This window comes from Acanthopagrus latus, chromosome 1 (genome assembly GCF_904848185.1).
Source record: "Acanthopagrus latus isolate v.2019 chromosome 1, fAcaLat1.1, whole genome shotgun sequence".
NCBI classification, from domain to species: domain Eukaryota; kingdom Metazoa; phylum Chordata; class Actinopteri; order Spariformes; family Sparidae; genus Acanthopagrus; species Acanthopagrus latus.
The window spans coordinates 28,687,269-28,715,093 of record NC_051039.1 but is presented as its reverse complement, the minus strand read 5'-3'; the positions used below and the strand labels follow the sequence as shown (position 1 = coordinate 28,715,093).

The following is a 27,825-nucleotide window of genomic DNA, read 5'->3' as shown; positions in this document are numbered from 1 at the left end:
TACAATATTCAGTGACAGAAAAATTGGCCCTGAACTGACGAGCGTGACTGTAAGAATTCAGCCCATACGAAATATATATTACACAGCTGCAGCACGTGCAGCCACTGTCACACCGACACCATTCAATATTTAACATTTACATCCTATTAATAGACAGTGTGACGGTCCAGATTCATGCCCGCTGAGTCAGCACACTATTCATATGCACATCATGAGTTCTGCCTAAATGCACATCATTAACGTTACCTTTAGGTTAATCGTAACCTTGACTCAGCAGGAGATACGTGATCCCAACCGCACCGATGAAAACGTTTTCACTGTGAATTTCCTGCAGTGAAAAGACCTGCTCTCTGTGTTAACTCTACTGTGTGGTCATTGATTACAGGCCTGAGTCTGCTGCCTCCCCAGGGGTCAGTCACCAAACCTGGGTTCACAAGTGGTGAAGCGCGAGTACAGCAGACAGACTCTTTCTTCAGTCAGCTTACAGCTGCTAAATGCTGTAGTTGTGTAAAAGCTGCTTTTAATGTCATTGAAACAACACAGTTCTTTTTTTATATTAGCAATAAGTCATATTACTCTGTATGATGTGAAAGGGGTTCCTTATCATGACACACCCGTATTAATATGTGGCTACATCAACTGTGTGGACAGAATCACAGCTCAAGTAGATGCTAATCAAGGATGGTGTATAAACATGACATTGTACTGCAGTGGCTGAGACTAACCTGCAGCTTCATATCTGTGTTTCACCTGCTGCAAAATGTCAATTTGGCTACAGCGGAAAGGTTCTGTTATTAACTCAAATGTTACATTCCTAAATTACTCAACACTAGCAGTAGATTGTTACAGAGGTACATGTCATTCTGGTCACTGTACACTCTACCAATTTGCCATGTCGTGTGAGGTGCAAACAAAGAGGTCCTTAACACTGACACTGGAATGTCTTTCAATTTTGTTATTGGAAATATTCTTAATAATTCAACTCTATTTATACTGTCTATAGCACACGGTTTGAAGCGCAGCATGCTAGTCCAAGTCCATTTTGCTAGTTAAATGATGGATAATCGAGCCACAGTTTGCACACCTCATTTTAAGACCAACACACCCAGGGGTGCACAGGTGGGTGCAAGCTATTTACACAAACACTGAAACTGACAACTGTGTTGGTCTGAAACTCGCAACGACACCTACGCCCCATATCATCTTCACACCTTCAAAAAGGCCAAACATCCAACAGTATGGCAGATACCATCCCGCTGAATTTGTGGGTGGATTGTGAACGACACTGTAGGTAGAATCATTTACTGTGGTACGATGTTACCTGCCCTGTCAAACAAGGCATGCATATAAAATAGAAAATCAGATGTTGTGGCTCACTTAGTAAAAGCTGTGAGAAGTGTTAAAGCCTCTAACCTACTGTATAACCCTTAGTTAGCCATGCTAACTAGCTAACTAAGTAGAAATTCAAACCTACACTCGACAAAATCCAGGTGAGACAGCTAACAAGACACAGGATGTAAATGAAACAGCTCTGGAGTTACCAGTCTAGTTAGCCTCCAGCTAGCCTCCAGCGAGAGCACCACGCTAACATGCCCTCATCAATCAGGACCAGTGTTTTTACTGAATGTGCAAAACAAGATATCCATTACAGTATGCTACTCATTACTGAAGAAAGTAACCTATTTACACAACTGTAATGTGACACCGTCTGCCAGGACCGCATGCTGACGGTGTCACATTACAGTTGTGTAAATAGGTCCAGGACCAGGGGGGTCTAAGTGGTGCGAACCAGCTGAACTGTGGCTGCCTCCTCTCTCTGGGTCAACACCCTGGGCCAGCGGGCACAGCCAGACAGCCAGATGTGGGTTAGCCCTGCTTTGGCCTTGTCAAAACAAGAGTGCAAATGAGCGCACATGCACACGGTTGCATGCACGCTCACAGATATAAACAATGAAACAGACAGAAAACCCACATATACACATGTATGGGTTTGCCTTTGCCTGGGGCCTCACATATTCAGCTCAGCAAGTCCAAGGACTCCCTCCCTCCCTCTCTCTCTCTCCCTTCTCTCCCTTGTTCTCTTTATCTCTCCCCCTTGTGTCTCCACTCTCTTCACCAGTCGCTGGTGTGGAGTTGTTAATTAGCACCGCTATGAATACATTGCCCAAGGATGGGGAGGGGAGCGGGGGAACGCTCTGTGTGTGTGTGTGTGTGTGTGTGTTGGGCAGTACTATTTCTGTCTCATCAGCTGATTCCTGGTGACTCTTTCTCAGTTGGAGGAGACACATTACATCTGTAAAGAAGCAGCCTGTATGTTTCAGGGCAGCAGGGAGTGCTGACAGACCTCTCACTATGACCTGCTCTCTTGGTTGGTTGTTTACTAGTTCACCTGTGGCAAAGATTTAGAACAACTAGATACCAAATGCAAAGATGGCATGTATTCAGCTGGCACCTACCAAAAATGTTTGTGGCCCACTGACTGTGCACTGTTGTGTTTCTCAAGCTGGCTCTGGCCACAGATTTTGTCCATAGACATTTAATTGTCTTGACATCACAGATTTACATGCCTCTGGGCTTGATGAATAGATGATAGAGACCTCTATGAATCAAAAGTACATAATAGAAAGAGTCTGGATTGAAGCCTGATGTCTTGTTCATAATGGTGGTCTATTGGGGAAAATGCTTCTTGAGCCCAAGGACAATTTTCTGCATTACCGCCTGTGACCACTCGGCAAAATTAGCTGAGCGACGCAAGTAACGTGCAATTTTTGAAAATATTTGTCTTTGATATCACAGAGAGGTATACAGAAGTTGGCAACGGATTTTGTCGGTTGACATGGCGACTGTAGCTATCAGATATTATCAGTTGCAGCTAGCTAGTGTAACTTAGTGCTAATGCTTAAATTCTCTCAGATGGCTGAAAAAATCCCATTGCAAGCTGACTTGTTAATGATTCTTTGTTAAAGAGAAAACCCTGTAAAAGAGTCTTAAATATTCATATAATGGCTGCAGACGTGATTTCGTGCTAAGATACAGGCTAAAGCTCGATGTTCCTGAAAAGTCAGCACCATCACCAGCTGAGGTGCATGATTAGGGTTCTTCAGCTGCTCACTGTTCAGGAGAGGGGTTCGGCAATCAACGGACACTTATGGGTGAAACAACACAAAATGGCATTTTTCAGAGGTTTGGGGCTTTTGGTTGAAAGAACGAAACAAGTATGCTGAATCATCCCAGCACGCCATAACAGCACGACTGAGGGTGCTAGAGACCAGGAAGCTGACAGTCATGTTGAAACACGCTGTGAGAAGGAAAGGACGAGTCAGGGGTGGAGGCGGGGTGATCAGAAGAGCTAAATGAAAGGGAGAAGACACAGACAGGGAGAAGACTCCAGGGAGGAGGGGGGGGGGGGACAGGAAGACAGGAAGAACCGGTGAAAAGTGTGTGTACACAATCCCAGAAGCCTTCCCATCTCCAAAAGAGATAGATAGACAAACATCTGTCTACAGGGAGGAGGAGGAGGAGGTGGAGGAGGAAGGAGAACAAGCAAAAAAGCAAAGGATGAACAAAGAGAGCCAAGATGGAAACAAGCGTGGGCCAGAGACCAGCGGAGGAGAGAAGCCGATGCATCCGGAGCCACTCTATAAATACCACTTGAGAAGAGCGGATGATGGAAAGAGGATGGAGACAGGATGATGGAAAGAGGAAGGGGAGGAAGAAGAGGGAAAGAATGGATAGATCTGCTTAAGAACAGCAGTGATCCGTTTATAAAAGCAGGAACATTGGTGATTTATTAGAAATGAAGAACAGAGTTATGTGTAAAAAGAAAACCCTGGAGTACGGCGTGTGAGAGTGATGAGAGGAGAAAGAAGTGAGGGAAACGGAAAGAGAACAGCAACAGATGGGTGATTAAACAAATGTAAACATCTTCTCTGCTTCCTTGTTTGCCTGCCATGATGTTATCCATGACGACATTTATTTATTCGACTCTCTCCACCGTCAAAAGGCTATAAAACTGTACTAACTTCCTTAAGCAAGCAGGAATAAAGTACCCAGATGGCCACTGCGTATCTATCTATAGGGCAGCATTTTCTCAAACAATCTGGTCAATCCTTCCTGGCTCGACGCGGTTTGATTCCCAGCTGTCATTCTCTCCAGGATCCAGTGTTTGAGCCTCATCTACATTGACTTCTGTGGTCACATAAACCTGCTGGTTTAGTACACAGCTTTAGGGGGCAGTGATGGTGTGTAGAAGCTCGACTTCAGGCCCTTTTTACTCTGTCTATAGGGTATGGTCTTAATTGCACCTTTCTGCATTTAGGGCGTGTCCAAGTGTGTCCATATGCAATGGACACACAGGGGCAAAGGGGTTGTATTTTGACTCTCTATCAGTCATGGGCGTGTTATGTGTGGAACATAAATCAAACCAATCCAAGTGTCGTCTCACATTCCCTTTAAGAGCCAGATGCACCACATGTCAAACAGTGGCACTCCTCTTTAGCTGAGGGAAAACGATGTGATCCTCGGCTGTTGGACCCTCGGCCCCGCCATTTCGCAGTCATCTTTCCCATCAACAACTCTGTTTGACTGCATATGAAAAAAATACACTGATTTGTAACTGAGGAGGTGTCCACGGATCTCAATCTGTGACTCAGGCAGGACGGATCATAAAGTGTACCAACCTGATCAATAACGGTGGGATCAGAGGGGAGAAATACCTTCTAAATGAGGAAAATATGAATGATGTTACCTGCAGCGATCCTCCAGCAGCAGAAACAACATGGGTGTCTCTGCATTAACATACGAGGAACACCTGATAAACTTCACTGATTATGTAAATCAATAAAGTGTCACTGTTTTTGTCAGTTGGTTGGTCCATAACTATGATCCACACTGAAATATCTCTTTTAGCTACAGGAATATTTGTCATGAAATTGTGTAAAGACATTTTTAGTCCAGGGATGTTGAATCCTACAGACTTTGTTCATCCCCTGCCTTGTCATCGTGATGTACACCATGTATAGTCATTTTTACATTTTGACATTTTTACAAACAGTGTGATTTTTACTAGAATTTCACTAATGAGATGGTGGCAGACGTTTTAATGACCGAGTAGCTGAAGAGTCTGTGGGGCTGAACAAATTGTAATAACAAAAGACTTGATTTTGTTTTTTTGTTTCAGTGCTGTGTCTAACACTCCCACTGTTACTGCTCCATCATACACACACTGAGTGCTTAAGCTACATAGCTTGTGCCTGCCTTCAGCTTATAGTATCAGACTAAGACGCCCCTCTCAGAGCTAGTGCTTAGATGTTGATAACTCTTTTTATTGATGTTGTGAGTGTTTTACCCGCATTCATGGAGCAGAGTGCTTTTCTGGCATCGACTCCTCGGTGTGCATGTGTGCGCATCCGTGTGTGTTTGTGTGTGTGTCTGTCTCTCACTCTATCTTTCTCCTCCCCGTGCATTTCTTTTTTTTTCTGTCTTTTCCATTTATATCCCTCCAACTCTTCCTCAATTTCCTTTATTTCTTTTCCACTCGTACCTCACTCATATCTCATATCTGCAGTGTTCTCTATTAGATTCCACTCTGTCAAAGCCAAGGTACTGATAACAGTGTTCTCTCCCACATCACTGTTTCCATATATAATGTCCGGCTTTTCCTTTTTTCTCTTTGAAATTCTGAGTCACCGACACAAACACAATCACATGTGGCATACAAAGCCTCTGACCTCACACAGCCAGCTGGGTGACGTATAAGCCACGACTCGAGTTGGTGGAGTAGATGTGGAGTAATTACAGACAATCTCTAATCCCCTCACTCTGTCCCAGCAGCCTCAGCTACCATCCCATTCCTTTGTTGCCCTCCCTCCTTCCTCTTCTTCTCCTTCTACACACACTGTTGTGTTGGATTTTTATTGCTGTGCAGCATCGGCTGATTGCACTGTGGTTTATTTCCATTTAAAAAGTGGTGCTTGAGCAGTGTGTGCAGAAGTCGTGTTTCGCAACTGTTGTGTTCCTGCAGGAGAGGAGTGAACAAACACGGTGCTGCAGACTTAACATGCTGAGGAAACATCTGTAAAAATGCATCTTATTGTTGTTACCAGCTTAGTCATGTGCACACCAAACATTAAAGAGTGATGTGATAGAAGAAAAGATGTTCACATCCAGCAGTCATACTATCAGACTATCGCCACTTGAGGTATGAAGCAGTATTACAGGACAGGAAGGGCTGGGGCTAGCTGGCTAGCATGCTAACTTCAATGGACATCTCCACAACGTAGTACATACTAGATGTCTTTGACATAACTGCTGTTTTGTCACATTCACTTGGTAATGTCAGTTCATTTTTTTGTTTAATGTTTTAACCTAAAATTCTGGCCACACCTTACAGATTGCACCTTTAATGGCCAATTGTACCTGCATCCAATCAGAGCAAAGCATGACTTCAAGCACAGGCATCAGTGATGGTGTGATGCTCACAGGTGCAGCAGAACCACAGAGGGCAGCAAAACACTGCAGCGCAGCCTGCTGTTGAGGCTACCTGGGGAGATTTATGTTGAACATAATAATTCACTGAATTTAAGATACTTTAAGATGGTTTTTATTTGAATGTATTACACAAATCAAGAACTTTCAATTGCATATGCTACAAGCTACTATATGTGTAACAGTGATTTAGATGCTAATGCTATATTCACTCCAAAAAAAGCTAGAAAAGTAAAGTAAATTTAAATGAAGTGATGCTCGAGTTGTATATATATATATATCATGATCGAATTGGACAGAATCCTGTTGTTTTTTTAAGTTACAGTGCAGGCGTGTCACAATCTCACACACATTTGTGCTAGACACAAACAAATACACAATTATTTAAAATTCATGGTTATTTTAGTGAACAAATAGAAACACGTTTTGAGTGGTGGCTGGTGTTACCATGGGGTACAAATTTGAGTTCCATCAAATATGGTGTGTGGCCACTCAGGATATAATCCCATCAGTTCCTCTGACCACAAACACAGACAGGGATGGGAGGAGAGATGGTGAGAGCCTGGTCAGCCCAAGTAGAATGCATTCTCATTAAACTTTAATGCTGGGGAGGTCTGGAAGCACTAAAGAGGCTCGCTCAGGTCTCTCACTCTCTCTCAACACACTCGCTCAGAGTCCCACCCAGCCCACATGCTACAAGCCACCACCTCTCCCCATCCTCTGAGAGTGTGAAAGGCCGTGTTCTGGTTCTCCGTCACATTTTGTCCCCCATGTCTCCGCTGCTGTAGCTAATGATTAACCAGATCTCAGATCAGCCCAGCTGTATCAACACACAGATACAAGGCTGTTTACCAAATCGCACGAGATAGTTCAGAGGTCTGAGGACATGGAAAATTAGAGAAACAGGAACAGCACTAGAATAAGTAGTGACTGTTTAATATGGATACACTACATGACCAAAGCATGTGGACACCCAAACATTTCACCCCTCTATGTTTGATGAAATCTAGTCTGTTGCACATAAAAGTAGCAACAGTTCTGTTGTACTCGTATGGTTATATTGTTTCTACTTTGTAACAGCCTCCACATCTTGTTTCAGGCTTTACACCAGATTTTGAACCTGGATCTGCAGGAGGCCAACACTGATGTTTGGCGATTAGGTCTGGCTTGAGGAGGTAGAGGGCAGGTCTGTCCAGACTAGACCGGTTCATTCACAGCACACTGGGAATACCATTTCTGTTCCTGGCCTTAAACAGAAACTGTGAGCAGGTTGCCATGGTTGACGGATGTTCAGGAAGCAGTGGTCTAAACAGCCCAGTGTCCTGAGAATTATGGTCCTATTGAAGGAATATGAGGCATACAATCTCCAGTGTCCAGTGCCAATACAGGAAGTAGTGTGACCTTAATATAACAAAGCAGATACTGAAAATGGTGTGGTGGATGGGTGTGAAGCCCCTAACTATAAAGATACTGTAGAAAGAAAAAGGTTTAAACAATACTGGAACTGTAATGTATGTTAAAAAACTGTCCCTGAAAGAGACCAACAAGTTTCCCACATCAGCGTTCTTTTCTGTACATAGGGTTGTGTCTAAAATGTCACTGATTGTTAAAACATTTAGATCCCTCCACATTTGAATTTAGCAGCCTCGCCCAAACCACAGAAAACAGCGCCAGTCCAAAAAGACACAAACAGCGAAACATCTATTTTACTGTCCGCAAGCAGAAAATTTCATCAAATGAAATTTGTAGTTGCAGGATACAAAAACAGCAGCTCCAGTGTGAGGGCGGTGTGGTCACTTATTCCAAATTGCATCCAGTTGAACGCTCACTAAACTTTGAAAATAAATAGTTTGAAAGCACAAAACCTCATGATTTTGTCTGATAAGATTTTGTGCCTCTGTAAGTGTGTTACGTTATTACTAAGACCAGAGTGCGAGTGACCTGTCAGAAGACACCAGGACAATACCTGTCATCAAGGGTTCAATTACATGGATCATAACATTTTAAGGCTGACGCACAAACAAGTGCACGTTAAAGAGCTTTAACACGAATGACAGACTGTAACTAACATGGCTGCTTACCACCCCCACCTCCCTGCCCCCCCACTGGCTTCCATTCCTCCAGGTGTTGCAGACACACCCGACTGCCTTGGAGTTCTTTTAATCAAAGAGCATCGTGTGAAGATCCAATCCAGAACACACTGAATACACACACACAGACACACACATATGGGACACATGGATTCACGCTCTCTCCAGCTGTCTGTGTAAAGAGTGGAGGCTGGCTGCAAAGCGCGGAGATAAACCGTACAGTGACAGAAGCATTCTGTCTTTGCAGGAGCGTCCTCTCCTTCTGCAAGCTTTCATCCACAGGCCGGGAGAACTACAACACCATCTGGGTTTGTGGTGCATTTTGTGTACTGCCTCACACAAGTACTGCAGTACACATGCTCTCAGACAGACACTGTGGATGCTGTGAGTCTGTGAGGGTGTGTACATGTGGATTTTGAGTGTGTGTGAGGACATTTTTGTGCTACGTGCTAAGTGTATGTGCTTATCTGAGTGTGTTGCCTATGCAACACGGCAATGGCCGGCGCTTTCTCATTAACATTAAAACACATGATCAAATGCACACACACACACACACACACACACACACACACACACACACATACAAGCATAGATCTGTGCACCTGGACTTGCAAATATGTCACAATGTAATTAGTTGAATTCAGCAGTGAGCCAGAACTGAAACAGGTTAACAAGAAAAAAGAAAAAAAGGTTGAGAACATCAACAGCAGCCAGTGAACTGAATATTTAAATATTTCAGGAACCGCTTCCAAGTGTGTGCTATTTTCAGACCTGATCCATAATTCAACATTAGCATTTTTCTCACAGAAACCTTGAAACTCTTAAGTCTGCTCTGGAAAATGTTTCTCTTTATCTCGACTGAGCGATACCAAATTGGGTTTAGTGGGAATCTCCTTTTTTCTTCTCCAGAGACAAAATTTGGTAACTTGACATAATGCTGGCTGCTACTGCTTTCAGCTGTGCAAACAAGCTCAAAGTTTCCTCGTGAGAAGAAGGATGTGGGATTCAAACGGGACAGAAATCACTGAATGGTCAGTATCGTAAGACCAATGAACGCTCCAGGTTTAAACCATACAGATGGTACTCTCCACAGTTCTAGGTAAAGAGTTGTCTTGCGCTGCCTTCTTACATCTTAGTCTGAAAAACTGTTTGTTCAAACTCTCTGGGTTAAACAATTCAAACAGGTCATAAATTAAAATCCACGTAGGTACAACACAACATTTTATGAGCTTGCAAACATATTTTTTCACTCTGCAACAGTATAAACTTTATAATTAACGTACTGTATGGTAAAACATATCTATTTTTACAGAATGAATCTGAGTCTTCCTTTTAGATGGCAAGTATCTTTATGGTGCACACCATACTAATTAAAGGCAAGCTAAGATGTCATATTTTTCAAAAGGGAATTAATGCATTCATGAGAATACGATCAATACTTGTGTGGACTGGTAATTGAAATGCAACAGTGAAGGTGAGATCTGATGACGTGGAATCACAAAGAGCTATCCACAATGTGCTGAAATGTTCTTTAGCAATTACTCACAAAGTAAAGTAGATCCAAGCCTGGGTCCACGTCTATATATGTTGGATGGAACTCTCGAGGTCACCCATCTATATATGGGACGGACCCACAAATCGCGTTCTGGCTCAGCTCAGTTCAGCTTGAAACAAGACCCAATGAAAGCTCAGATAATATCAAGCATGTTGCTTTCCTGGCCACGCTGCAGTCAGCAGTGTCAGAGAAGCAGTTTCCACTATGATGGATGGAGAAAAGCTCCTAATGTGACTTCACATGGAGCGCCTCAAAGTTTGTTGATTTACACTCTGCAAGCTGGGTAAAAAATACTAGTCCTCTTGATTCTATCAGAATATGACCTAAAATATATAGCTTCAGATAATCCTTTCACATCTATTGACTTAAATGAATGTATATTTTTAATTCACCACATATGTAACTCTTCCATTAAGCAGGCATCTCTTCCTTCTATTAGATTAAGAGTACATGCCATGACTGTTTGTACTTCCTTATTAGAAATGTGTCAGTCTGTGAGGTGATCTGTTAATACAGTTATTGAAAATGTCCACTAGGGCACTGCACAACAAGCCACGAATTAACACAACATTGACTTATTTTCTCAAAAATCTTTTTTTGTTGAGTGGATGTGTGACATTGTGTCCTAACTTAATGTGACGCGAGTGTCAGCAACAAAATCAGCTTGATTTCACTGTTTCAATCGCAACATTGTGCAGCGTGCTCGGTGCACCACTTTGAGCGTATGCAGTTAGGAAATTTTTAGCAAATTGTTGCATATCTACAGAGCTATTAGATATGCAGCAACATTAGCATTCACATGGGGTCAAGTTTCAGGCCACCTGGTGAATGTAAGACCAATGTTCACTCACTTTTAGCTCTAGTGTAGCCTCCACTAACTGCTGAGAAAATATCCATCTCTTCAGCTACCAAATGCTCCACTACATAGCTAACTTTGTCTGGCATTTGGTGCTGGACAGGTATCTCCAGGTGGGTTTTCAGGTGGGTTTACTGATATTGATGTCATCAAGTTTAGGAGTCAAAGGAGTCTGGCACTAACCAAAACTGTCATTTGAAGTCCAACCAGAAAACTAAAATAGAAGTCAAGCTGTTTCTCCTTTGAATGAAAGCCCACGTTTGACCTTTTGGTGGACAGTAGCTGCAATATCAGACAGCAGGCAGGAAGAGGGGCTTCACCGCCCTCTAGATGCACCCTGTAGCCTGCAACTTTTGGGAGCCCTGGTAAAGAGATTAGCAGTGTGTGTGTGTGTGTGTGTGTGTGTGTGTGTGTGTGTGTGTGTGTTGGGGGACCCCCCTAACAGAAGCTCTTGTTATTCTTTCTGTCTCCCCCTTTTTTCTCTCCACTGCTCTAATCCTTAAAACCTCTAAATCCTCCCTCCACTCCCTCCTCCTGTCCACCTTGTGTCAGGCAGCAAACTGCAGCCCCATCGGCCCCTCACACTGTGCTTTACATCAGAGAAGTGACGTTACTGACAAACAACACTTAAGCCAGATGTGGGCGCAGAAAATTCAAGTACTACTACCAAACATGCTTGTACTTTAGTTCTGCAACACAAGCGGGTGTCTCCATTTACCACACCGACCACTCCAACCTTAAGGCCTTATGCTTTGCATCCACCCCCATCTGAAATGTCTACAACCTCTCTGCTGAGCGTATCAATATCTTACACATTGTTTCTATATTTACATTCTGGAAACCTCCAAAGCTCCCAGGGGTGGGTGGGAATTTGAGTGTTGTTGGGTTTCACAGAAAAGAGTGTCGTGCTACAGGGAGGATCGGAGAGGCTGGTCACTAGCCGTGCTTCAGCATTTCAGCTTGACAGATCCCATCCACTGACATCCTCTGGATTAGGAAGTCAATGGAGGTTAAGCAAGCCAATGGTTAGAGTCTCTCGAGTCTACGGTGTACTAGACGTGGACAAAGTGTCGGTTAGCGCTCTGAATCAGTGGAGGAAAGCCCAGGTGTTGACTTCTCACAGCCTGACCGGAGTCAGTTATTAGCCCAGAAGAACCAGATGTTCTGGCTCAGCAACAGATTACTTCAGCTTTTCTCATGTCGGAGGTTAAACTCAGGACAGATAAAGTCCAGTATCAGTAAAACCTTATCACTGCCAGCTGCTCAGGTCTCAGGCAGCGCTTCAACTGGATTGGACAGTGATGACCAGGTGAACTGTCTTGACACAAGGCACAGAATGTTCTTTTTGGATGGGAGTTTTCCCTGCTGACGGGAAAGCACTGATGGCTGACATTTATGTCCAGGTTGAATTTGTTCCATGTTTCGTAGGTTGTTTTGAATTGTGCTGCTTACACAAACACATAAGCTGAATTAAACAGAAATGAATTCAGACCTTGAGCAAACAACATAAATACAACATAAAATTATAAATAAGTCTTAGATTTAGGTGCACATTTTTGTTCGGCAGACTGATAATCAGATTAAAGTAGAATTCAAGAGATTAAAGTGAAGGAGTTCACCATTCATCACTGCCAGAATATCTTTATGCTCTAGAGAGTAAAATCCTCCAGTTATTCTTATTTTATAATGCCATACAGCATCATCAGCACCAGATTGGTTCACCACAACAGAGATGTTTTTCACCTAAAAACAGAATACTATGTGTATGTGATTATTTTAATTTCAGCGTCTGTGTGTGTGATGACTCTGACGTTTTGGGGATTTCTCTGATTTTTTAGAGGTCACGTATTTCCTTCACATTTACATGACCAAAATATCCTTTTTTTGTAGTGCAAGGTAGTTTGTAATGTCAGTAACCTTAGAATCAGGGTTATCGTCGGATTGTAAGCCCAGTTCTAGCATGCTACACAGCCAAAGGGTTATACCCAATGAGTGTAAAGGTAAGTAGATCTCCTCAGCCAGGTACAAACAGTCCACATCTGTATGGAAATCCAATCAGCATGATAAATATTGGCAAGGTAAATAAACTGCAAAACCACGAAAGTGTTAAAACTTTAAATTTCTTCAGGTTCAATTTTTCGAATTTCTCTCTTTTCACAACACTGTGCTTATGTTTCTGGTAATGTTAAGGAAGGAGTGTGGACTCCAATCATATGACTTGGACTCAAGTCAGGCCGGTGTCACAAGTTTGATTACTTTAGACTCGACAATATCATCGCCTTGGACTGTCACACCACTGACTCGTGACTTCCCTTGGACTTGAGCCTTCAGACTTGAAAGGACCTGAGGTTTAAAAGTATGTTATTTATAGGCCTGTCAGAATGGTGCATTCATTTGGATGAATTAATTACTGAAAAAATGACGCGTTCGTGAATGAACATGGATTAATGATGCCTGCGACCAGCAGCTCTGGATGGAGGCAGCTGACTAAACGCTGCTGAGCATAGCCTCTGTACAGGTGCATGCCCTGAGCCATAGCCTGATGTGCACCTCCCCAGAAATGTAACTGCACCACGGCGACGCCGACTGGCTCGCTTGGCAGCATCGCATTTTCCGGCTTCTCCTCCGGTGCCTAGCAGCAGTGCCAGTATAACGGGTACTGTGACCTGAAGGTTCCCTGTTAAATACACTGAGCACAGCTGTGAGCTGAGGGAGTCTGTGTGTTTAAAGGGGAAAGTACTGCTGGCATCCGCTCACCATCGCCAGCAACACCTGCGCACATGTATGAATGCTCATTACAGTATAGGCTATTTTGCATTATACTGCATAGCAACTCTGTGCAACCATAAATACTGGTGTACACAACACAGTAATGACTTGTTTAGGACTGGAAATTCAAAGTTTGGGACTTGGGACTTGACTCGGAACTTGCCTGTCTTGACTTGGGACTTGAGAGCAAATACTTGAGATTTTTTACCACAAACACCGCTGGAAATGTCCCAGAGTCTCCTTAGAAATAGCAAGTGGTTTGACACGTGCAAATGCTGAAGCACAGACATGAACAGCAGTCACTGGCTTGGCAGCCTTGACGCCTGGAACTGCACCACCCTCCCCTCCACCTCCTGCCATTAAAGTCAGGTAATAAACATGTAATAGGAACATGATATGACATGTTTTGTAGACATGTCAATATGCTACGTAGCCTATGAAGTGTATGAATTTGAATGTGTATGTGCTTTGCAGTAGCTTTAGCCGCTAACATTTTATCCTGGCTGGCCTCTCTCAGATATTACCCATAATTCAAAGAGGTAGAGGTGGCTCCTGAATGAGTTTAAAGGCCAAAAAACACTTTAACTTCACGAAGAGGAGTATATTCTTTACACTAAGTCTCCATAATTTGCATTCAGAAGCAGTGCGCAATCATTCATAATGCTTCGTAACAACATAATGCAGTTGTACATACAGTATAGGTGTGCAAGTGTAATGTCCCCTGTGGGCACCTGCAATTGAAGGCTGATGTGTAAAAAGATTATAAATGACACTTTGAGATGTCCTTAAATCTGCTTATAGTGCATTATAATGGGGGAATCGTTCATCTTGTGAATTCTCATCATATCCACTCAGAATTTTACCAAATGATGTTACAAACTATGCTCTGACAAATAGCCGGCCCGTCTACTGCTCACACACCATTATTTGCGTATCTTTCCCAAAACCTAATCTCTGCTTTGTCCATGGTGTGCTGGTCCCATCAATGATTAGCCAGATGATGAAGCCATTATTGACTGAACCTGAGCCTGTGCCTCATGCAACATTAAATACATCACTTCCTCTCGAGGGGCCCGACGTGGCTCTCACCCTGCTTCCCTTTAGGCTGCAGTCAGGAAATGAAAACAGCCATTAGAATCGAAGCGAGCCGGAGTGCTACAGGACGCTGCCGCACGCCTGCTATGGCAGCATCCTTCATCATAGAGCCTGAGAACTGGGCCCTCACATGCTCCAGCGCAGGCGTTGGCTCTGGTGCTTTCAGATTGCCGCTGCTTGTGGTGGAAACCCCTGAGGCACCGAGCTGCAACATAACCAAGCCTTTGTATGAGGCGGCTGTAGCACACAGCCAGTCCTCTTGGCAAAACACTGTAATGCCTCTGACACAGTGGGTTTAAAGTGACCTATAGCGAATTGCTCCTATCATTTTCCCACAATGCTCCTTCAGTGGCTTACAGTCTCTGTGTAGCACACAGCATCCTTCTATTTCTCATTCTCACACAGATTCCTAGTATTTGGACGATGGATTACCGTTTGAGCAACGTCCAGGGAGCTTTTCAAATGTGCCACAGTTGTACCTTGTATCAGTTTTACTCAGTATCATGACCGACTCAGGCCTGCTAACATTCCCAACCACACCCCATCTTCTCCTCTCGCCGAGGGGGAGCGCGAGCGGTGGTACACGCCGCCTCGCTGCCGTCCGTCTGTCGGGCTCATAAAATGGTCTGTGTCGCTCCGGGGCCTGCCAGCTATAATGTCATTGTTGTTGCCATTATTGTCAAAGCGATCTCTCTCTCTCTCTCTCTCTCTCTCTCTCTCTCTCTCTCTCTCTCTCTCTCTCTCTGTTACTCACACACACATTTACTACGCGGCTGCAAAAAAAAACAAAAAAAACCCTACACTGGTGAAGCCACTCCAGCCTGCATGCGTGCGTTAAGGCGGGCGGGGGGGGAATCAGAACTCCGTCGGATGGGTGCACTGAGCGGATAGGGTGCAGTCCCGATTGATGAAAAGGAGTGGGTGAAGGATGGATCGTGCAATGATTCATCACCCGCCCCCCCCCCCCCCCCCCCCCCAGCACCGTCACACCTCATCCTCCCGGCCCCCCCTCCCCTCCTCCCATTTGCACCTGTAACACGTTTGACCCTTTTTCGGGTCATCTCCATTGACTGTGACTGTATGTAGTGTTCGTTTATCGATCGACTCCACCGACCCTCAGAAGGACCCCCACCACCACCCCCTGTATGTCTGATCCTGCTGACTCCCTCTGAGCTCACACTGCTGATGTGTCTAACGCTGCCCGGGTACGTTTGACGGAGGAGACCGAGCCCTGCACGTGAAGACCGAGCGGAGCGGGGAGGACGCTCCGGCTGGTGGTCTCTGGATGACATGAATGTGTGTGGCTGTGCAGGTTGGAACGGACAGCCGGGACGTCTCTCTGACAGGGTTAGCTACGCCTTATGCTTTCTAACTTCCACCGAAAAGGAAAAAAAAAAAACAAATGTTGTCCTTACTTCAGCATGGCTTGTTCTTTATCCTCTTCCTCCTTCTGCCGAGCCATCACTGCCATGATGATCTTCCTCTCCTCCTCGGTCAGATGGCTGAGGTCGGGTATATCCGGCATGGACGGCGGCGCGGTGGGTGGGCGAGGGCCACCCTGGGGCCCCACCGAGGCGGACATCTTCTCCACCACCACCCCACCACCTTCTCCTCCTCCTCCTCCTCCTCCTCCTCCGCGGCGAGTCGTTTCGGCTGACAGGTTCTCCCGGAGCGGTTTCCGAGCCACACCTCACGACATGGTCCACGGGCGGAACGGCAGCGGCGGCCGCAGCTCCGGCGAATAGCGCGAGCCGCTCATGTTTCGCAGGCACCCTCGGTTGTGCTTTCTGTGTGTGTGTGTGTGTTTGTCTTCTCCGGGTCGTTCCCCCCCACCCCCCGCCGGCCCGCCTCTCCCCTCCACCGCCCGGATTCACGGGGAGCCCATCTCCGGGTTTTTTTTTCTTCTTCTTCTTCTTCTTCTTTTTTTCTTCACGGCGGGAGTCGGAGTCGAGCAGAGGGGCCCCTGGATCACTCGCTGGTCTGTGGTGCCTCCGCCGTCGTCAGACTGGAGCTGGATGTTAGGGCGGTATAGGCGGAGTCACCCCCTCCTCTCTCTCTCTCTCTCTCTCTCTCTCTCTCTCTCTCTCTCTCTCTCTCTCTCTCTCTCAGTCAATGGGGACGCAGCCCTCCTTCCTTCCTCTCCGTCTTTTTTTTTTGTTTTTTTGTTTTTTTTTTGCGGAGGCGAGCTTACTCATGTGAGAATGGGGGTCCTCACCATCATCGCATGCAAGCGCAGCCGCTACTGACTGTGGCTACACACACGCACACACACACACACTCATTGTTTTTATTAAACACAGGAGCACAGATGCACACACTCGGCACACAAAGTTCCGAAGTGTCTTGAACAGGCGAATTGGAATATCCGATTCTCGCGATATTTGGACTTTACTATTATTTTTTTGCAAATTAGAAATAAATCACACGCTAACAGCTGTTTTAATCAACCACGTGCGGTTTATGTTGTAGCGGCTAACAGAAACGCGCGGACGATCAAGCGGTCTGTCGGTTTCAGCACCATGGACAGCAAGCAGTGTGAGCTGAAGTACTCACACTGTTTCTTTCTGTCTTGGTTTTAGAAAATCTGTGCTGCTATATCCGTCTCATGGCAGTGCTTACTTTTTTTTCTTTCTGGCTTTTTCTTGTTGTGGTTTGGTTTGGTTTGGGGGTTTTTTTGCTTCCAACCTGAAAACAGTTCATAAGTGAATCCCCGTTTAACTGGAAGTATTCCTTACACCTACAGAACACGAGCACGTATGTGTGAGGGACAGAGGGGGATTAACTCATATTGATCATTACATTCATCAAAGGCAGCATATTGTGTGCGCTGCCTGTGTAATCTAGAAATCTTGCTCAAATCTTCTCAAATGTTGCTGTATCCCTACGGTGTGACTTGATTTTATTTTAAAAACACATTAATAAGAGCACATGTGCATTTACATGTGCATTTGTTTTATTATTATTATTATTATTATTATTATTATTATTATTATTTTTATTATTATCATTATTAACATTATATATATATATATACGTCCTCCTCCAGAGAAACTTTGGATCTGTAGTTGTCTCCACTCACATGTCCAGTGAGAGCCTCAGTCAGTCGCTTACAGGCCGCCCCTCCACTCTCCTCCTCTCGGCTCGTCTCTACCTTCAGATCCGGACTCTCAGGCTGTACCGATCCGGAGCTGGCACAGGTTTCTCCCCGATGACGTAATGCCGGGTGAGTGGCTGAGTCCATCCAGCAGATGGCATTAACCCCCGGCTGCTGCCGCCACCCAGCCTCCGTCAAGTGACGTCACCGAGGAGGTGACTGTACCGCGGTGACGTCAGCTTCCCGTGGTGCAGAATTTTGTCATCATTTAGGTCGTGACTAGGGACCACCAGCCCTGAGTGACAGAGTCGTGCTACAGCAGAGCGAATCTTTGGTGCAGACCTCGGACTATAAATAAACCCTGAGCGCAGTCTGAAGGAGGCCGGGCAGGCCCTGCTTTATTGGCCCTTTCTTTATATTCAGGACACGTGCAGTCAGCTCTAATAAAGCTAACTTTAGTAAACTCATCACATGTGGTGAGTGGATGGGTGCCCTTATTGTGTCATGCCATAAGCAGAAGCATGAGATGTACTATTAGAGTCAAGTTTCACTGGTTTAATGCAGTGTAGGGGGGTGGGACCTTATGAAAGTAAGGACACCACAGAAGTTTTCCTACATCCATGTGTCTTGTCAGGGACAGACAGGCAATGACAAACAGCCCTGACCTTGAGTCAAACCAGCTCATGGAAACCAACAGCAAATCACATAGTTAGAGAAATGGTGAAACCCAGAGAAAAAGAAACTGTCAGTTCTGAAAAAGAATCCAAAGAAACGCACTCACTGACCTGTGACTGAGAAGACAAGAACGGCTAATGGAGGCCCTTCCTATCCTCAGCACAAAAACCTCAAATGTTACAGCTTTTTTCCAGTTTAAAGTCTGTGTCATTCTCTCAGGGGAAGCTGAGAAAATAAAACAATTCTCTGGATTGTTCAAAACAAGCATGTAGGAAAAGAGTAAGCATCAAAGAAGTGAAGGGTGGTTTGGTACTGGAGAGAGCCCCCTGCTGGATATCAGTGGCCATGACACTTCCCTTCAAAATCGACCAGACGTGATTCAAGTCATTTGGTACAAGTCTTCTCAATCAAAAAAATACTCCCTTCCCATCACGGTGAAACAGTGAAATACTGACACATAAACTAAAAAACAAAAAACAAATTTTCCCATGGCTTGACAACATGGGAAAGAACATCAGCATGGCAGACCGCTGAAAGATCCAACAGTCAAAGTTCAGTTTCCTCATCAGGGCAACATATGAAACACTCCCCTACCTACTGAACCTGCATCTGTCATTTGGCTTCTACCACATCCTGTGTCTACAAGACTGCATTCTCGCAACAATGTAATAGTTAGCCACACACAACCAGGTCTTGTGCAAATTGGCTAGAAAGGTGCAGGCAGAAATCGGAAAGGAAGGGGGCAACATATGGATGACAAAAAATGTCCATCAGTGATGGTTCTCATCACCTGGGACTGCAGAAAAGGAGTCAGTCCCTGGTGAGATCACCACACAGCCATGGTGATGTGGTGCTGCAACACCAGCACTGTTGGAACATCAGTTTTTGCCTCATGACTGACACAAGAGAGATGCCCTGAAAGATCTGGCTAAAGCGGCTGAGAAGACTAGCTTTTGGCTCTGGGTGAGGAGGAAGGACAAGTGTTGGAGTAACACCTAGCACCAGGGCTGGCTGTGGGGTGTGGAAAGGACATGTACTCACCACTGCCTCGCCCACAGGAGGTCTTCCAGGTTTAAAGTGGCAAAATGTTGTAGTACAGTGGTACCCAGCTGATGACCCTGCAGACAGCCAACCTATGGTCACCACAGGAAGTGCATCAGGGGGCAATGCCTCAGAAGATCAATAGCAGTATAATCAATGATGACTTGAGATGACTTGACTAGAAACAAGATCACTCAAATGACTTGTCTGTCTCATTTTAGGTTTTCCAGCTCAGGTTGTTTTGTTTTTGTTGTCTAGCTGTCAGTATTTCACAGTTTAAAGGGGTGTGTGTGGTTTTGATTGAGAAGAAATTAAAAAGCAAAAAAAACCAACCTTTTTTGAAATTGCTTTTTGTTTGGTTATATTTATTTTACTGATATCAAAATACGATTCAGTTAATTGTTATGCTCTTTGTTACTGAACAATAATGTGATAACTAGACAGGTGCTAATATCTTGACCCGATTTGAACTGACAGAATGACTTTAGTCACATGTCTGGCTGCTTACATGCAGTGTTTTCACAGACTGGTTCACAACTCCATAGCTAAGACTTTCCAGAAACATACTGACATCTAGTGGACAGATTAAAACACTGCACGTTAAAGCAAGACTGATTTATGACTTGGGTGAAGTTTGCAGCCTGTTTACTGAGTGTAGCTGTTGTAGATTACTACATGCACACAGTACGTTTGATATAATTATTTAAAACAAAATTGACAGGAAGTTTCACAAGATAATGACTAAATAAAATACAACTCCGGAAGATTGAAAACTTAAAGACCATCCCCTGGCTACGTTTGGTGTGTGTAAGTACAACTGAAGTAGAGATTTTTGGCTCAGAGTCTGAGAAACAACTAATTTTGAGAAAAGAGAAAAGATATGTATTTTAAAATTCCAGATGTTGAGACAAAAATGGTAAGTAGGGCAAAGGTTTTCTCCATGAAGCCGCCACAGCTGATTGCTTATATTGAGAAAATGATTCATTGTATTACAAATTTTCAAATGTTCTATGTTCAAATGGGCAAATGTGGCTATTTGATTAATAAGGAGCTTATTTGCATGGCATGTTATGGAAGCACAATTGTCCAGTCCATTTAAAAGTGTCCATTTTGATCAGACATTAAACAGACCTCATGCATTAAAGATGTTGTTTGTTTGTTTGTATGTTTGTTTTCTTGAGGAAATTGACCCATTGTATTGAAGTGAACAAATCCTTTCAGGGTGTTGATGAGAGCGTCACACAGAAACATCTTTATGGTTAGATTAACTTAAGTTTTTAGAGATACAACAAATACTTTGTGAGGGTTAACATAACACTGCAGCCTCACAACAGGAACCATCTCATACGCTTCTTAGCTTTGTATCGTCTTCGACAAAATAATTGTAATGGGAAGAAGAACAGCAGACACAAAAGTCTCTATATCGTGTGTGCTATTTTACAGCTTTCACATCTTTGTGCAAAGGGAGAGGAAACAAGTGGAAGGCAGATGTTTATTCTCTTCAGAAAGTAAAAAAAAAAAAAAGATGCACATATCCAATTCACATCAGTACACAAGCTATACTACAGTTATTTTCTAACAGCTTTCTGTCTATGACCTAACTCTTTCATAAGGACACTGATAATAGAGAAAACATTTTAACAATTCATTTATTAAATCCAGCACAATATGAAATTCCTCAAAGTGGGTTTGCATTCTTACGAGGGCCACAGTGCCACCTAACGTGTACACTTGGTATTTCAGGAGGGCACACTAGAGGACAGTTGAACAGAAGAAATGCAGGGGGGCTCATCGAGGAAATTCCTTATTCATTTTTTATCACCCTTGATGACCTCTGAGTCCACCTCTTCTGTGCGGGACACCACCTTTCCATCAACAATCTCCTCAACCACCACCCTCGTCCGCTTGCTTACGACCGGTTGAGCTGCAGATGAAATCAGAACAAAGGTTAATACCTGGTGTGTTTCACCTTTGCAGGCCAGAAGCTAAACAAAAAAGCAAAAAACAAAAACAGAAAAAAAAAGGTGATGTAAACTTACGTTTCACTACTTCTTTCTTTTGTACTGTTGTGACGACAGTTCTCCTGGAAGAAAGACAAAAGTTATTTTTATGCATTCAAGAATTAGATAACGTAATAGTTAAACATTTTGAGAAACAGGCTCAATCACAGTCTTGCCAAGAGAAGATCAATATCACTCTAATGTCTGTAAGCTGAATAAGCTTAGCTTGTGACAACACAAAAAAGGTCACTTTCACTGTTTCCGCCCTGCCTACAGTGTTGTACTAACTTTGCATTGTGCTATAGAGACATTCATAATACCACTTATAGCTTACAGTCTGGACTGCTGGCTGCACAGCTAACTGAGCAAACTAGCTTACAGCAGCTATGTGGTCATTTTTTACATGTTGCACCTTTAACAGTACTTTGATCCAAAGCGTAGTGCCAGTTCACTGTAGAACAAGTTTCAGCTCGAGATAAATCATACATGACGTTTTTGTGACAAACAACTCCCTTACTTTGTATCTTCTCCGTCCAGCAGTCTCCTGTACTCAGCGATCTCCATCTCCAGCCTGGTCTTGATGTCCAGCAGAATCTGGTATTCCCTGGCCTGCCTCTCGATGTCCGCCCTCACCTGGCTGAGCTCATTCTCCAGGGAGTTGACCATGGCCTGGAGCTGGTTCAACTGCAGGCTGTAGCGGGACTCTGTCTCCCCCAGCTGGCCCTCCAAGGCAGCTTTCTGCACAGGAGAAAAAACATAGAGGAAGGTCAGAGAACGGTGTCTTCCACTGTGGACATGTGCATGTGTGCATGTTGGGTCTGAATTACCAGGCTGAGCTGGGACTGCAGCTCAATCTGAAGCGCCTGCAGGGTCCTCTTGAGCTCGGTGATCTCACTTCGGGAGGTCTGGAGGTTCTCTGTGCTGGTTGCCACCTGCTTGTTCAGGTCATCAAACTGGAGGACATAAAATTGGACATGAAAATGGTCAATGAGCTATTCAGGCTATTTGGTAATCACTCGACATAGATGTACTGATATAGGACACATCTTGACTTTAATTAAGGCATTAGATGAGATGATATGGGCATGTCCTGTCTCGCTCAGCTCACCTTGACCTTGTACCAGGACTCCATGTCGCGGCGGTTCTTCTCAGCGATGCCCTCGTACTGAGCTCTGATCTCGTCCATGATCGTGGACAGGTTATCCTGAGGCTTGGCATCCACCTCCACGTTGACAGACCCTGCAGACACTTGGTTGCGCATGGCTGCGAGCTCCTACAGGTGGGACAAAAGAGTCAAGCGTCAGCTAGGTCAAAGGTAACCCCCACATTTAGACAAAGACGACTGGTTAAAACAGCATATTAAGCCTTCTTATTTAAAGAAGTGTTACGTATTAGCAATAACAGACACCCTCACTCAGTTCAGTACACTCAAGGGTCCTGCTGCAACAGCCTAATGTGGTATGACCAGTAGCTTATGGTGGCTAATTTTAGCTAATGTAAGAAAACTTTTGATGGACAGATACTGTGTAATTGATCATACAGAATATTCACTTCACTGCCCCTAGCTTACTTGTGTTGCTGTTACAATAAGTTTTATAATTCACCATCATCTTGTAGGTTCCCTTTTTGGCCATAGTGGTCGCTTTTTAGCAAAAAGTTACATTAAAAATAATAATAACGCAAAACTAAGCGCTCACTGCAATTAACATATCAATAAGACAATTTTTAGAATAAGCCCTTATTTAAAGTAACATAATGTAACATCCTGGAGAAAGAGCGTTGATTGTCTGGGGGGTGAATTTGAAAGTGTCATATAGATGGGCTTTTCCAGCATCTCACTAAGTAAACAGACAGACCAGAAATACAATGTCATCTGAGCTGTATGATTATCAGATAATCTCCAATTATTGTTTTTTGGCAACAGCCTGGAGCCGCTAGCAGCACCACCCTTGAGGTACACAACTTCAAGGCGCAGCACTATCCAAACATTTACCTGTTGTCATTACCTGAGGCAAATTCTGGCAAATAATGATCTGTCTGTCTTGTGAAAAACTCTTTTATGCTGCTGTATTCACACTCTGTGGCAGTTAGAATTTCCAGTGACAGGTATGGATCCGTTCTCTTTCCTTCAGGTCATGCAAAGAAACGATCTATCCATAGCACAAGATTTATGTTTTGTTTTCCAGTGCAGTTATCAGTAACCATGAAGACACTGAGGACGTCACAGAGATGGTGTGATGCTCTCACCTCGGCATGGTTTTTCTTCAGGTAGACCAGCTCCTCTTTCAGACCCTCCACCTGCATCTCCAGGTCTGATCGGGTCGTGGTCAGGTCATCCAGGACCCTGCGCAGTCCGGCGATGTCCCCCTCCACTGACATGCGCACTGCCAGCTCATTCTCAAACCTGTCAACAAAGAAGCACCGAGGGTCATGTTCCTGCGACAGCTCAAACGATGTTACCACCAACAAAAAAAACAGAGGAAGAGGCGCTCCAGCCAAACCAGTAGCACCAGTTCACACTGCTGATCGGTACACACTGTAGGCAACTGAACAAATGTGCGACATCATGTTAAAATTCTGATGGAACTTCTCCACTCACTTCATTCTGAAGTCCTCTGCTGCCAGTCTGCCATTGTCAATCTGCAGCATCAGCCTGGCATTGTCCTGTGTGGCAACACTGATCTGAAATAAACAGAAGAAAAGTGCATCGTCATCAGATTCTTATCCACGTATAGTGCCACAACAAAGGTGTGTTAGTGAGTCAGTATCTTGAATGTGGGCCGGCAGGGTTTTGTTGATTTTCCTTTACGCGTGACTTTCTTTTGACTGATGGCATCAGACAATTATTACATGTGTTAAACAGGGAGAGAAAAAAAAGAGCCTTTAGTTTTTAAATCCAGAGCTCAAACTAACTCGTTCTTTCAGACTTGAACTAGTACATTAGTACCAGATTGTTGTCCCTGATATTTTATAACTGAGAATTCTAACACTACTTGCTGGCTCGATTGTTGACTGAGTGAGTCAGCACACAGTATGTTAATGGGGACTCATTAAGGTAGGAAATGAGTCTTAAGAAATAATAGATTTCCTATTTCTAGATTCATTCTAATCTGCGGTGGATAAACACCACGTTAAACTTTGTTCTCCCACCTGTGTGGTGCACTTTCTCAAGATATACTGTTTAAGCCTGACATTTTAAGATGATAAACATAAGGACAACAGAAATTTCTATTCGGTTGTTGTTTTGAGTCAGTTTAATTATTTCTATATCCCTTTTTTGATAACTTAACTAAGTTTAACCAGATTAACCGTTAATAATTAAATAGTTATGTAGAGCAAAGAGTGGAGGAGATGAAGAAAAAAAAAACCAAATAACTTTATCCATTTTAAAGACTATTTTACAGTATATCTATATATATAATAATCAAAGAATATCTATATATAAAATAATCAAAGAAATAGTAGGTGACGTGTCTCAAACTGTGGGCAGAGTTTACCTTTTTGCGCAGGTCCTCGCAGATGACCAGGTACTTGCTGTAGTCCCTGGCGGTGGGGGTCTGCTTGTCGTACCACTCTCGGATCTGACGCTCCAGCTGCGCGTTGGCAGCCTCCAGGGAGCGCACCTTATCCAGGTACGCGGCCAGACGGTCGTTGAGGTTCTGCATGGTCACTTTCTCGTTGCCTGAAACGGACATGCCGTTGTTGGTTCCTCCGGCACCGTAGAGCGACCCTGCCATGCTGCCGAGGCCGTCGGAGGCGTAGGACACCCGGGTGTTTCTGCCACCTGCACCGCCGTAGACGCTGGTGCCCCCCCGCCTGGAGCCGGTCAGTGTCTGCACAGAGGACACGGACATGGAGGACTTCATAGGACGATACATGTTGACTTCAGCTCTCTCTGACTCAGGTGCAGCTCTCTCTTCAACTTGTCAAACCCCAGGGAGTGATGCGAGGGAGATACGGCTGAGGCGGACCGGAGGATGGTTTTATAGCCTCCTCCCGGGGAGTGGGAGCGGCCCAACATTTCGGTGGAAGATGCTCTCCACCATCACATGTGCGGCCGTCAGGGTGTGGCGGCTTGGCTGTCTGGTTAACTTCAGTTACCTGATACGCAGCCTAACGGCTGTTGGGGAAAGTTGGGCGGGTCGGGCACGCATCATTTCAACTTGTCTTGTAACTGTCAGTGTAATTAAGCATGTGTGATAACCTCAGTGTCAAGTGGAGGATTCATAATTCTCAGCGGCAGCCTGTGGCTCATTCACCTCGAACAGCTGGGTTTTAAGGTGTTAAAGCTAAATAAAAAGGAACACCGTGTTAATTGGAGTGTATGTGTTCAGTGTTAGATTTAAATAAAGTGGCAGACAGAATATAGGCTAGCATAAAGCTACCAGTGATGTTTGAGGTGAATAAAAAAAAAAAAATCCAGCATTCAGTTAGGCCATTTTCCCAGAATATGAATCTAAGCAGTGTTGTAAGCTACTATCTAAAAGCATGCTTGGGTAAAAGTACAGATAGAGTGCTAAACTATTAGTATACTTTGCTAACCACCTTCAGTCATGTTGTACCAAAGTAGGGGGAATACCAGTGGCAGCCCAAGACTTTTGGGGGCCCTGAGCAGAATTTGATTTGGGGCCCCCCTTTATTTAATATGTGAAAAAAAAGAGAATTTTTTTTTTTTCTTGATTGGCAGCTGCTTAGTTCACTTATGCCTCAGGCCGCCCTGAGGAGTACTAAAAGTCTGATATAGATACATATGATTTAAAAAGCCTCTCAAAATCCATTTTCTGGGAATGAATGTACTTATGTAAAAAAAGAAATACAGTAAAGTAGGTTTAAATTATACAAATATTTGCATGTAGGCCTGTGTATTGAGATTGGATATTCAGCACTTTTTGACAGGAATCAGTGTTTTTTATCACATTGCAAAGAGAATAAATGTACTTAGAATGTGCTATTTCGGCTCTGTTACAGCATGTACTATTGAAAGTAACTATTAACTAAAGTTGTCACATAAATATATTTCCATCACTGAAGTCATTCAGTCAATGAAAATTCTTTTTTTTTTCAAGTCTCCAGGTTTGAAATGTATGAGAGAGTGTAGGCGAGGCTACCGTAGTCACAACACTAATATGCACATGTTTAGCAGGTATAATGTTGACCACGATCACCATCTCAGTTAGTGTGTTAGTATGGTAACATTTCAGAATTAGCAGAGTATTAGACAAACAACATTTTGGATTTAATGGTAGCTGAAAACAAGACAAAAAGTCAGGGGATCACCGAAGTGAGCAGGCTTCACCATCTGGGGACTGCGACTGTCTTACAGTTCAAAAATCCAATGGCAATACAATTTATAGTTGCTGAAAAACTTAAGACTGACCCACTGGCATGCCTGGAGCTTAGATACCACAGCTGTTATGTGTAAACAAGTGAAAAGGCAGACCATTTAAGCAGTGGACTGGGCCTAATGAAAAACAATAAAAATGTGATACCTGTGAGCTTTATATCCCTTTTGTATAACGCTTGACTGAAAAAGGAAGCCAGACAATTGTTCTTTGTTCTAACATGCAAATGTTCTCCCACATATGCATGCTAAACTGTTTACATATGACCCTGTGCTGCCAGGTATTTGGAGACTTGCCATTGAGCTGTCTGGTTTAAACTTTGCTGTCATTAATTTCATGTGATCTTATCATCGTAGGTGCAGACAAAAAAAAAGAGCCCACACAGTTAATTTCTCAGTAAATGTTTTTGTTCTAGTTCACCTGCCTCAGGGTGCTGATGTTGCGTAAGTTATTGCGCTTGTGTATACTCTCAAATTTATGTCTCCACAAGTTTGATGTCAAAAGTTGGATCAGCAAGTTGACCTTTTTTAAGTTAAGCTTGCATGTGGCGGAGGTGTAAGGTGACTGCTACAATTTAGGTGGTAAAATAACCCTTTATTTGGAATAAATAAAGATTCATCTTATCCTAAAAGTAGTGGGTATGTTATTATGTGTTCTTACTTAACTGGATCTTTAATCTTATTTGTACTGTGGAATGTCTTGCAGAGCAGTTACTTAAGCTTTTCTCATTCAGTGGCCTTGTGTACGGGTTACAATGCTATTAAATCAATGTTTTCATAGATTGAATTACTAGCATTGTGTTGAAAGGAAGGTGTTTGACAC

At 43.8% G+C, this 27,825-nt stretch overlaps 2 protein-coding genes across 2 annotated transcripts in view; both read right to left on the bottom strand.

Annotated features, from left to right (window-relative positions):
• The window catches only part of rims1b (regulating synaptic membrane exocytosis 1b), an 80,574-nt gene extending 63,735 nt beyond the window's left edge, over positions 1-16,839 (bottom strand). Inside the window, exon 1 of the mRNA XM_037098957.1 lies at positions 16,267-16,839. Coding sequence (XP_036954852.1) covers positions 16,267-16,433 — 167 coding nt within the window. The 5' untranslated portion in view covers positions 16,434-16,839. The remainder of the gene's footprint in view (positions 1-16,266) is intronic.
• Positions 16,840-20,933: 4,094 nt separating this feature from the next.
• krt97 (keratin 97) lies at positions 20,934-27,585 on the bottom strand. The gene is made up of 8 exons (XM_037098969.1): positions 25,159-27,585; positions 24,261-24,343; positions 23,909-24,065; positions 22,770-22,934; positions 22,489-22,614; positions 22,179-22,399; positions 21,701-21,744; positions 20,934-21,585 (listed from the first exon to the last, which is right to left on the bottom strand). Exons 1-8 carry the CDS (start codon positions 25,537-25,539, stop codon positions 21,470-21,472), a joined length of 1,293 nt encoding a protein of 430 aa, XP_036954864.1. The 5' UTR covers positions 25,540-27,585; the 3' UTR covers positions 20,934-21,469.
• Between the last annotated feature and the right edge of the window lie 240 nt (positions 27,586-27,825).

Excerpts from the sequence above, each read along its gene's own strand:
- krt97 (XM_037098969.1), bottom strand. The coding sequence starts at position 25,539 with ATGTATCGTCCTATGAAGTCCTCCATGTCCGTGTCCTCTGTGCAGACA. Across the intron at positions 22,400-22,488 it reads TGCAGTCCCAGCTCAGCCTG|AAAGCTGCCTTGGAGGGCCA; the intron begins GTAATTCAGACC and ends TCTCCTGTGCAG. Across the intron at positions 21,745-22,178 it reads CTGGACGGAGAAGATACAAA|GAGAACTGTCGTCACAACAG; the intron begins GTAAGGGAGTTG and ends TCTTTCTTCCAG.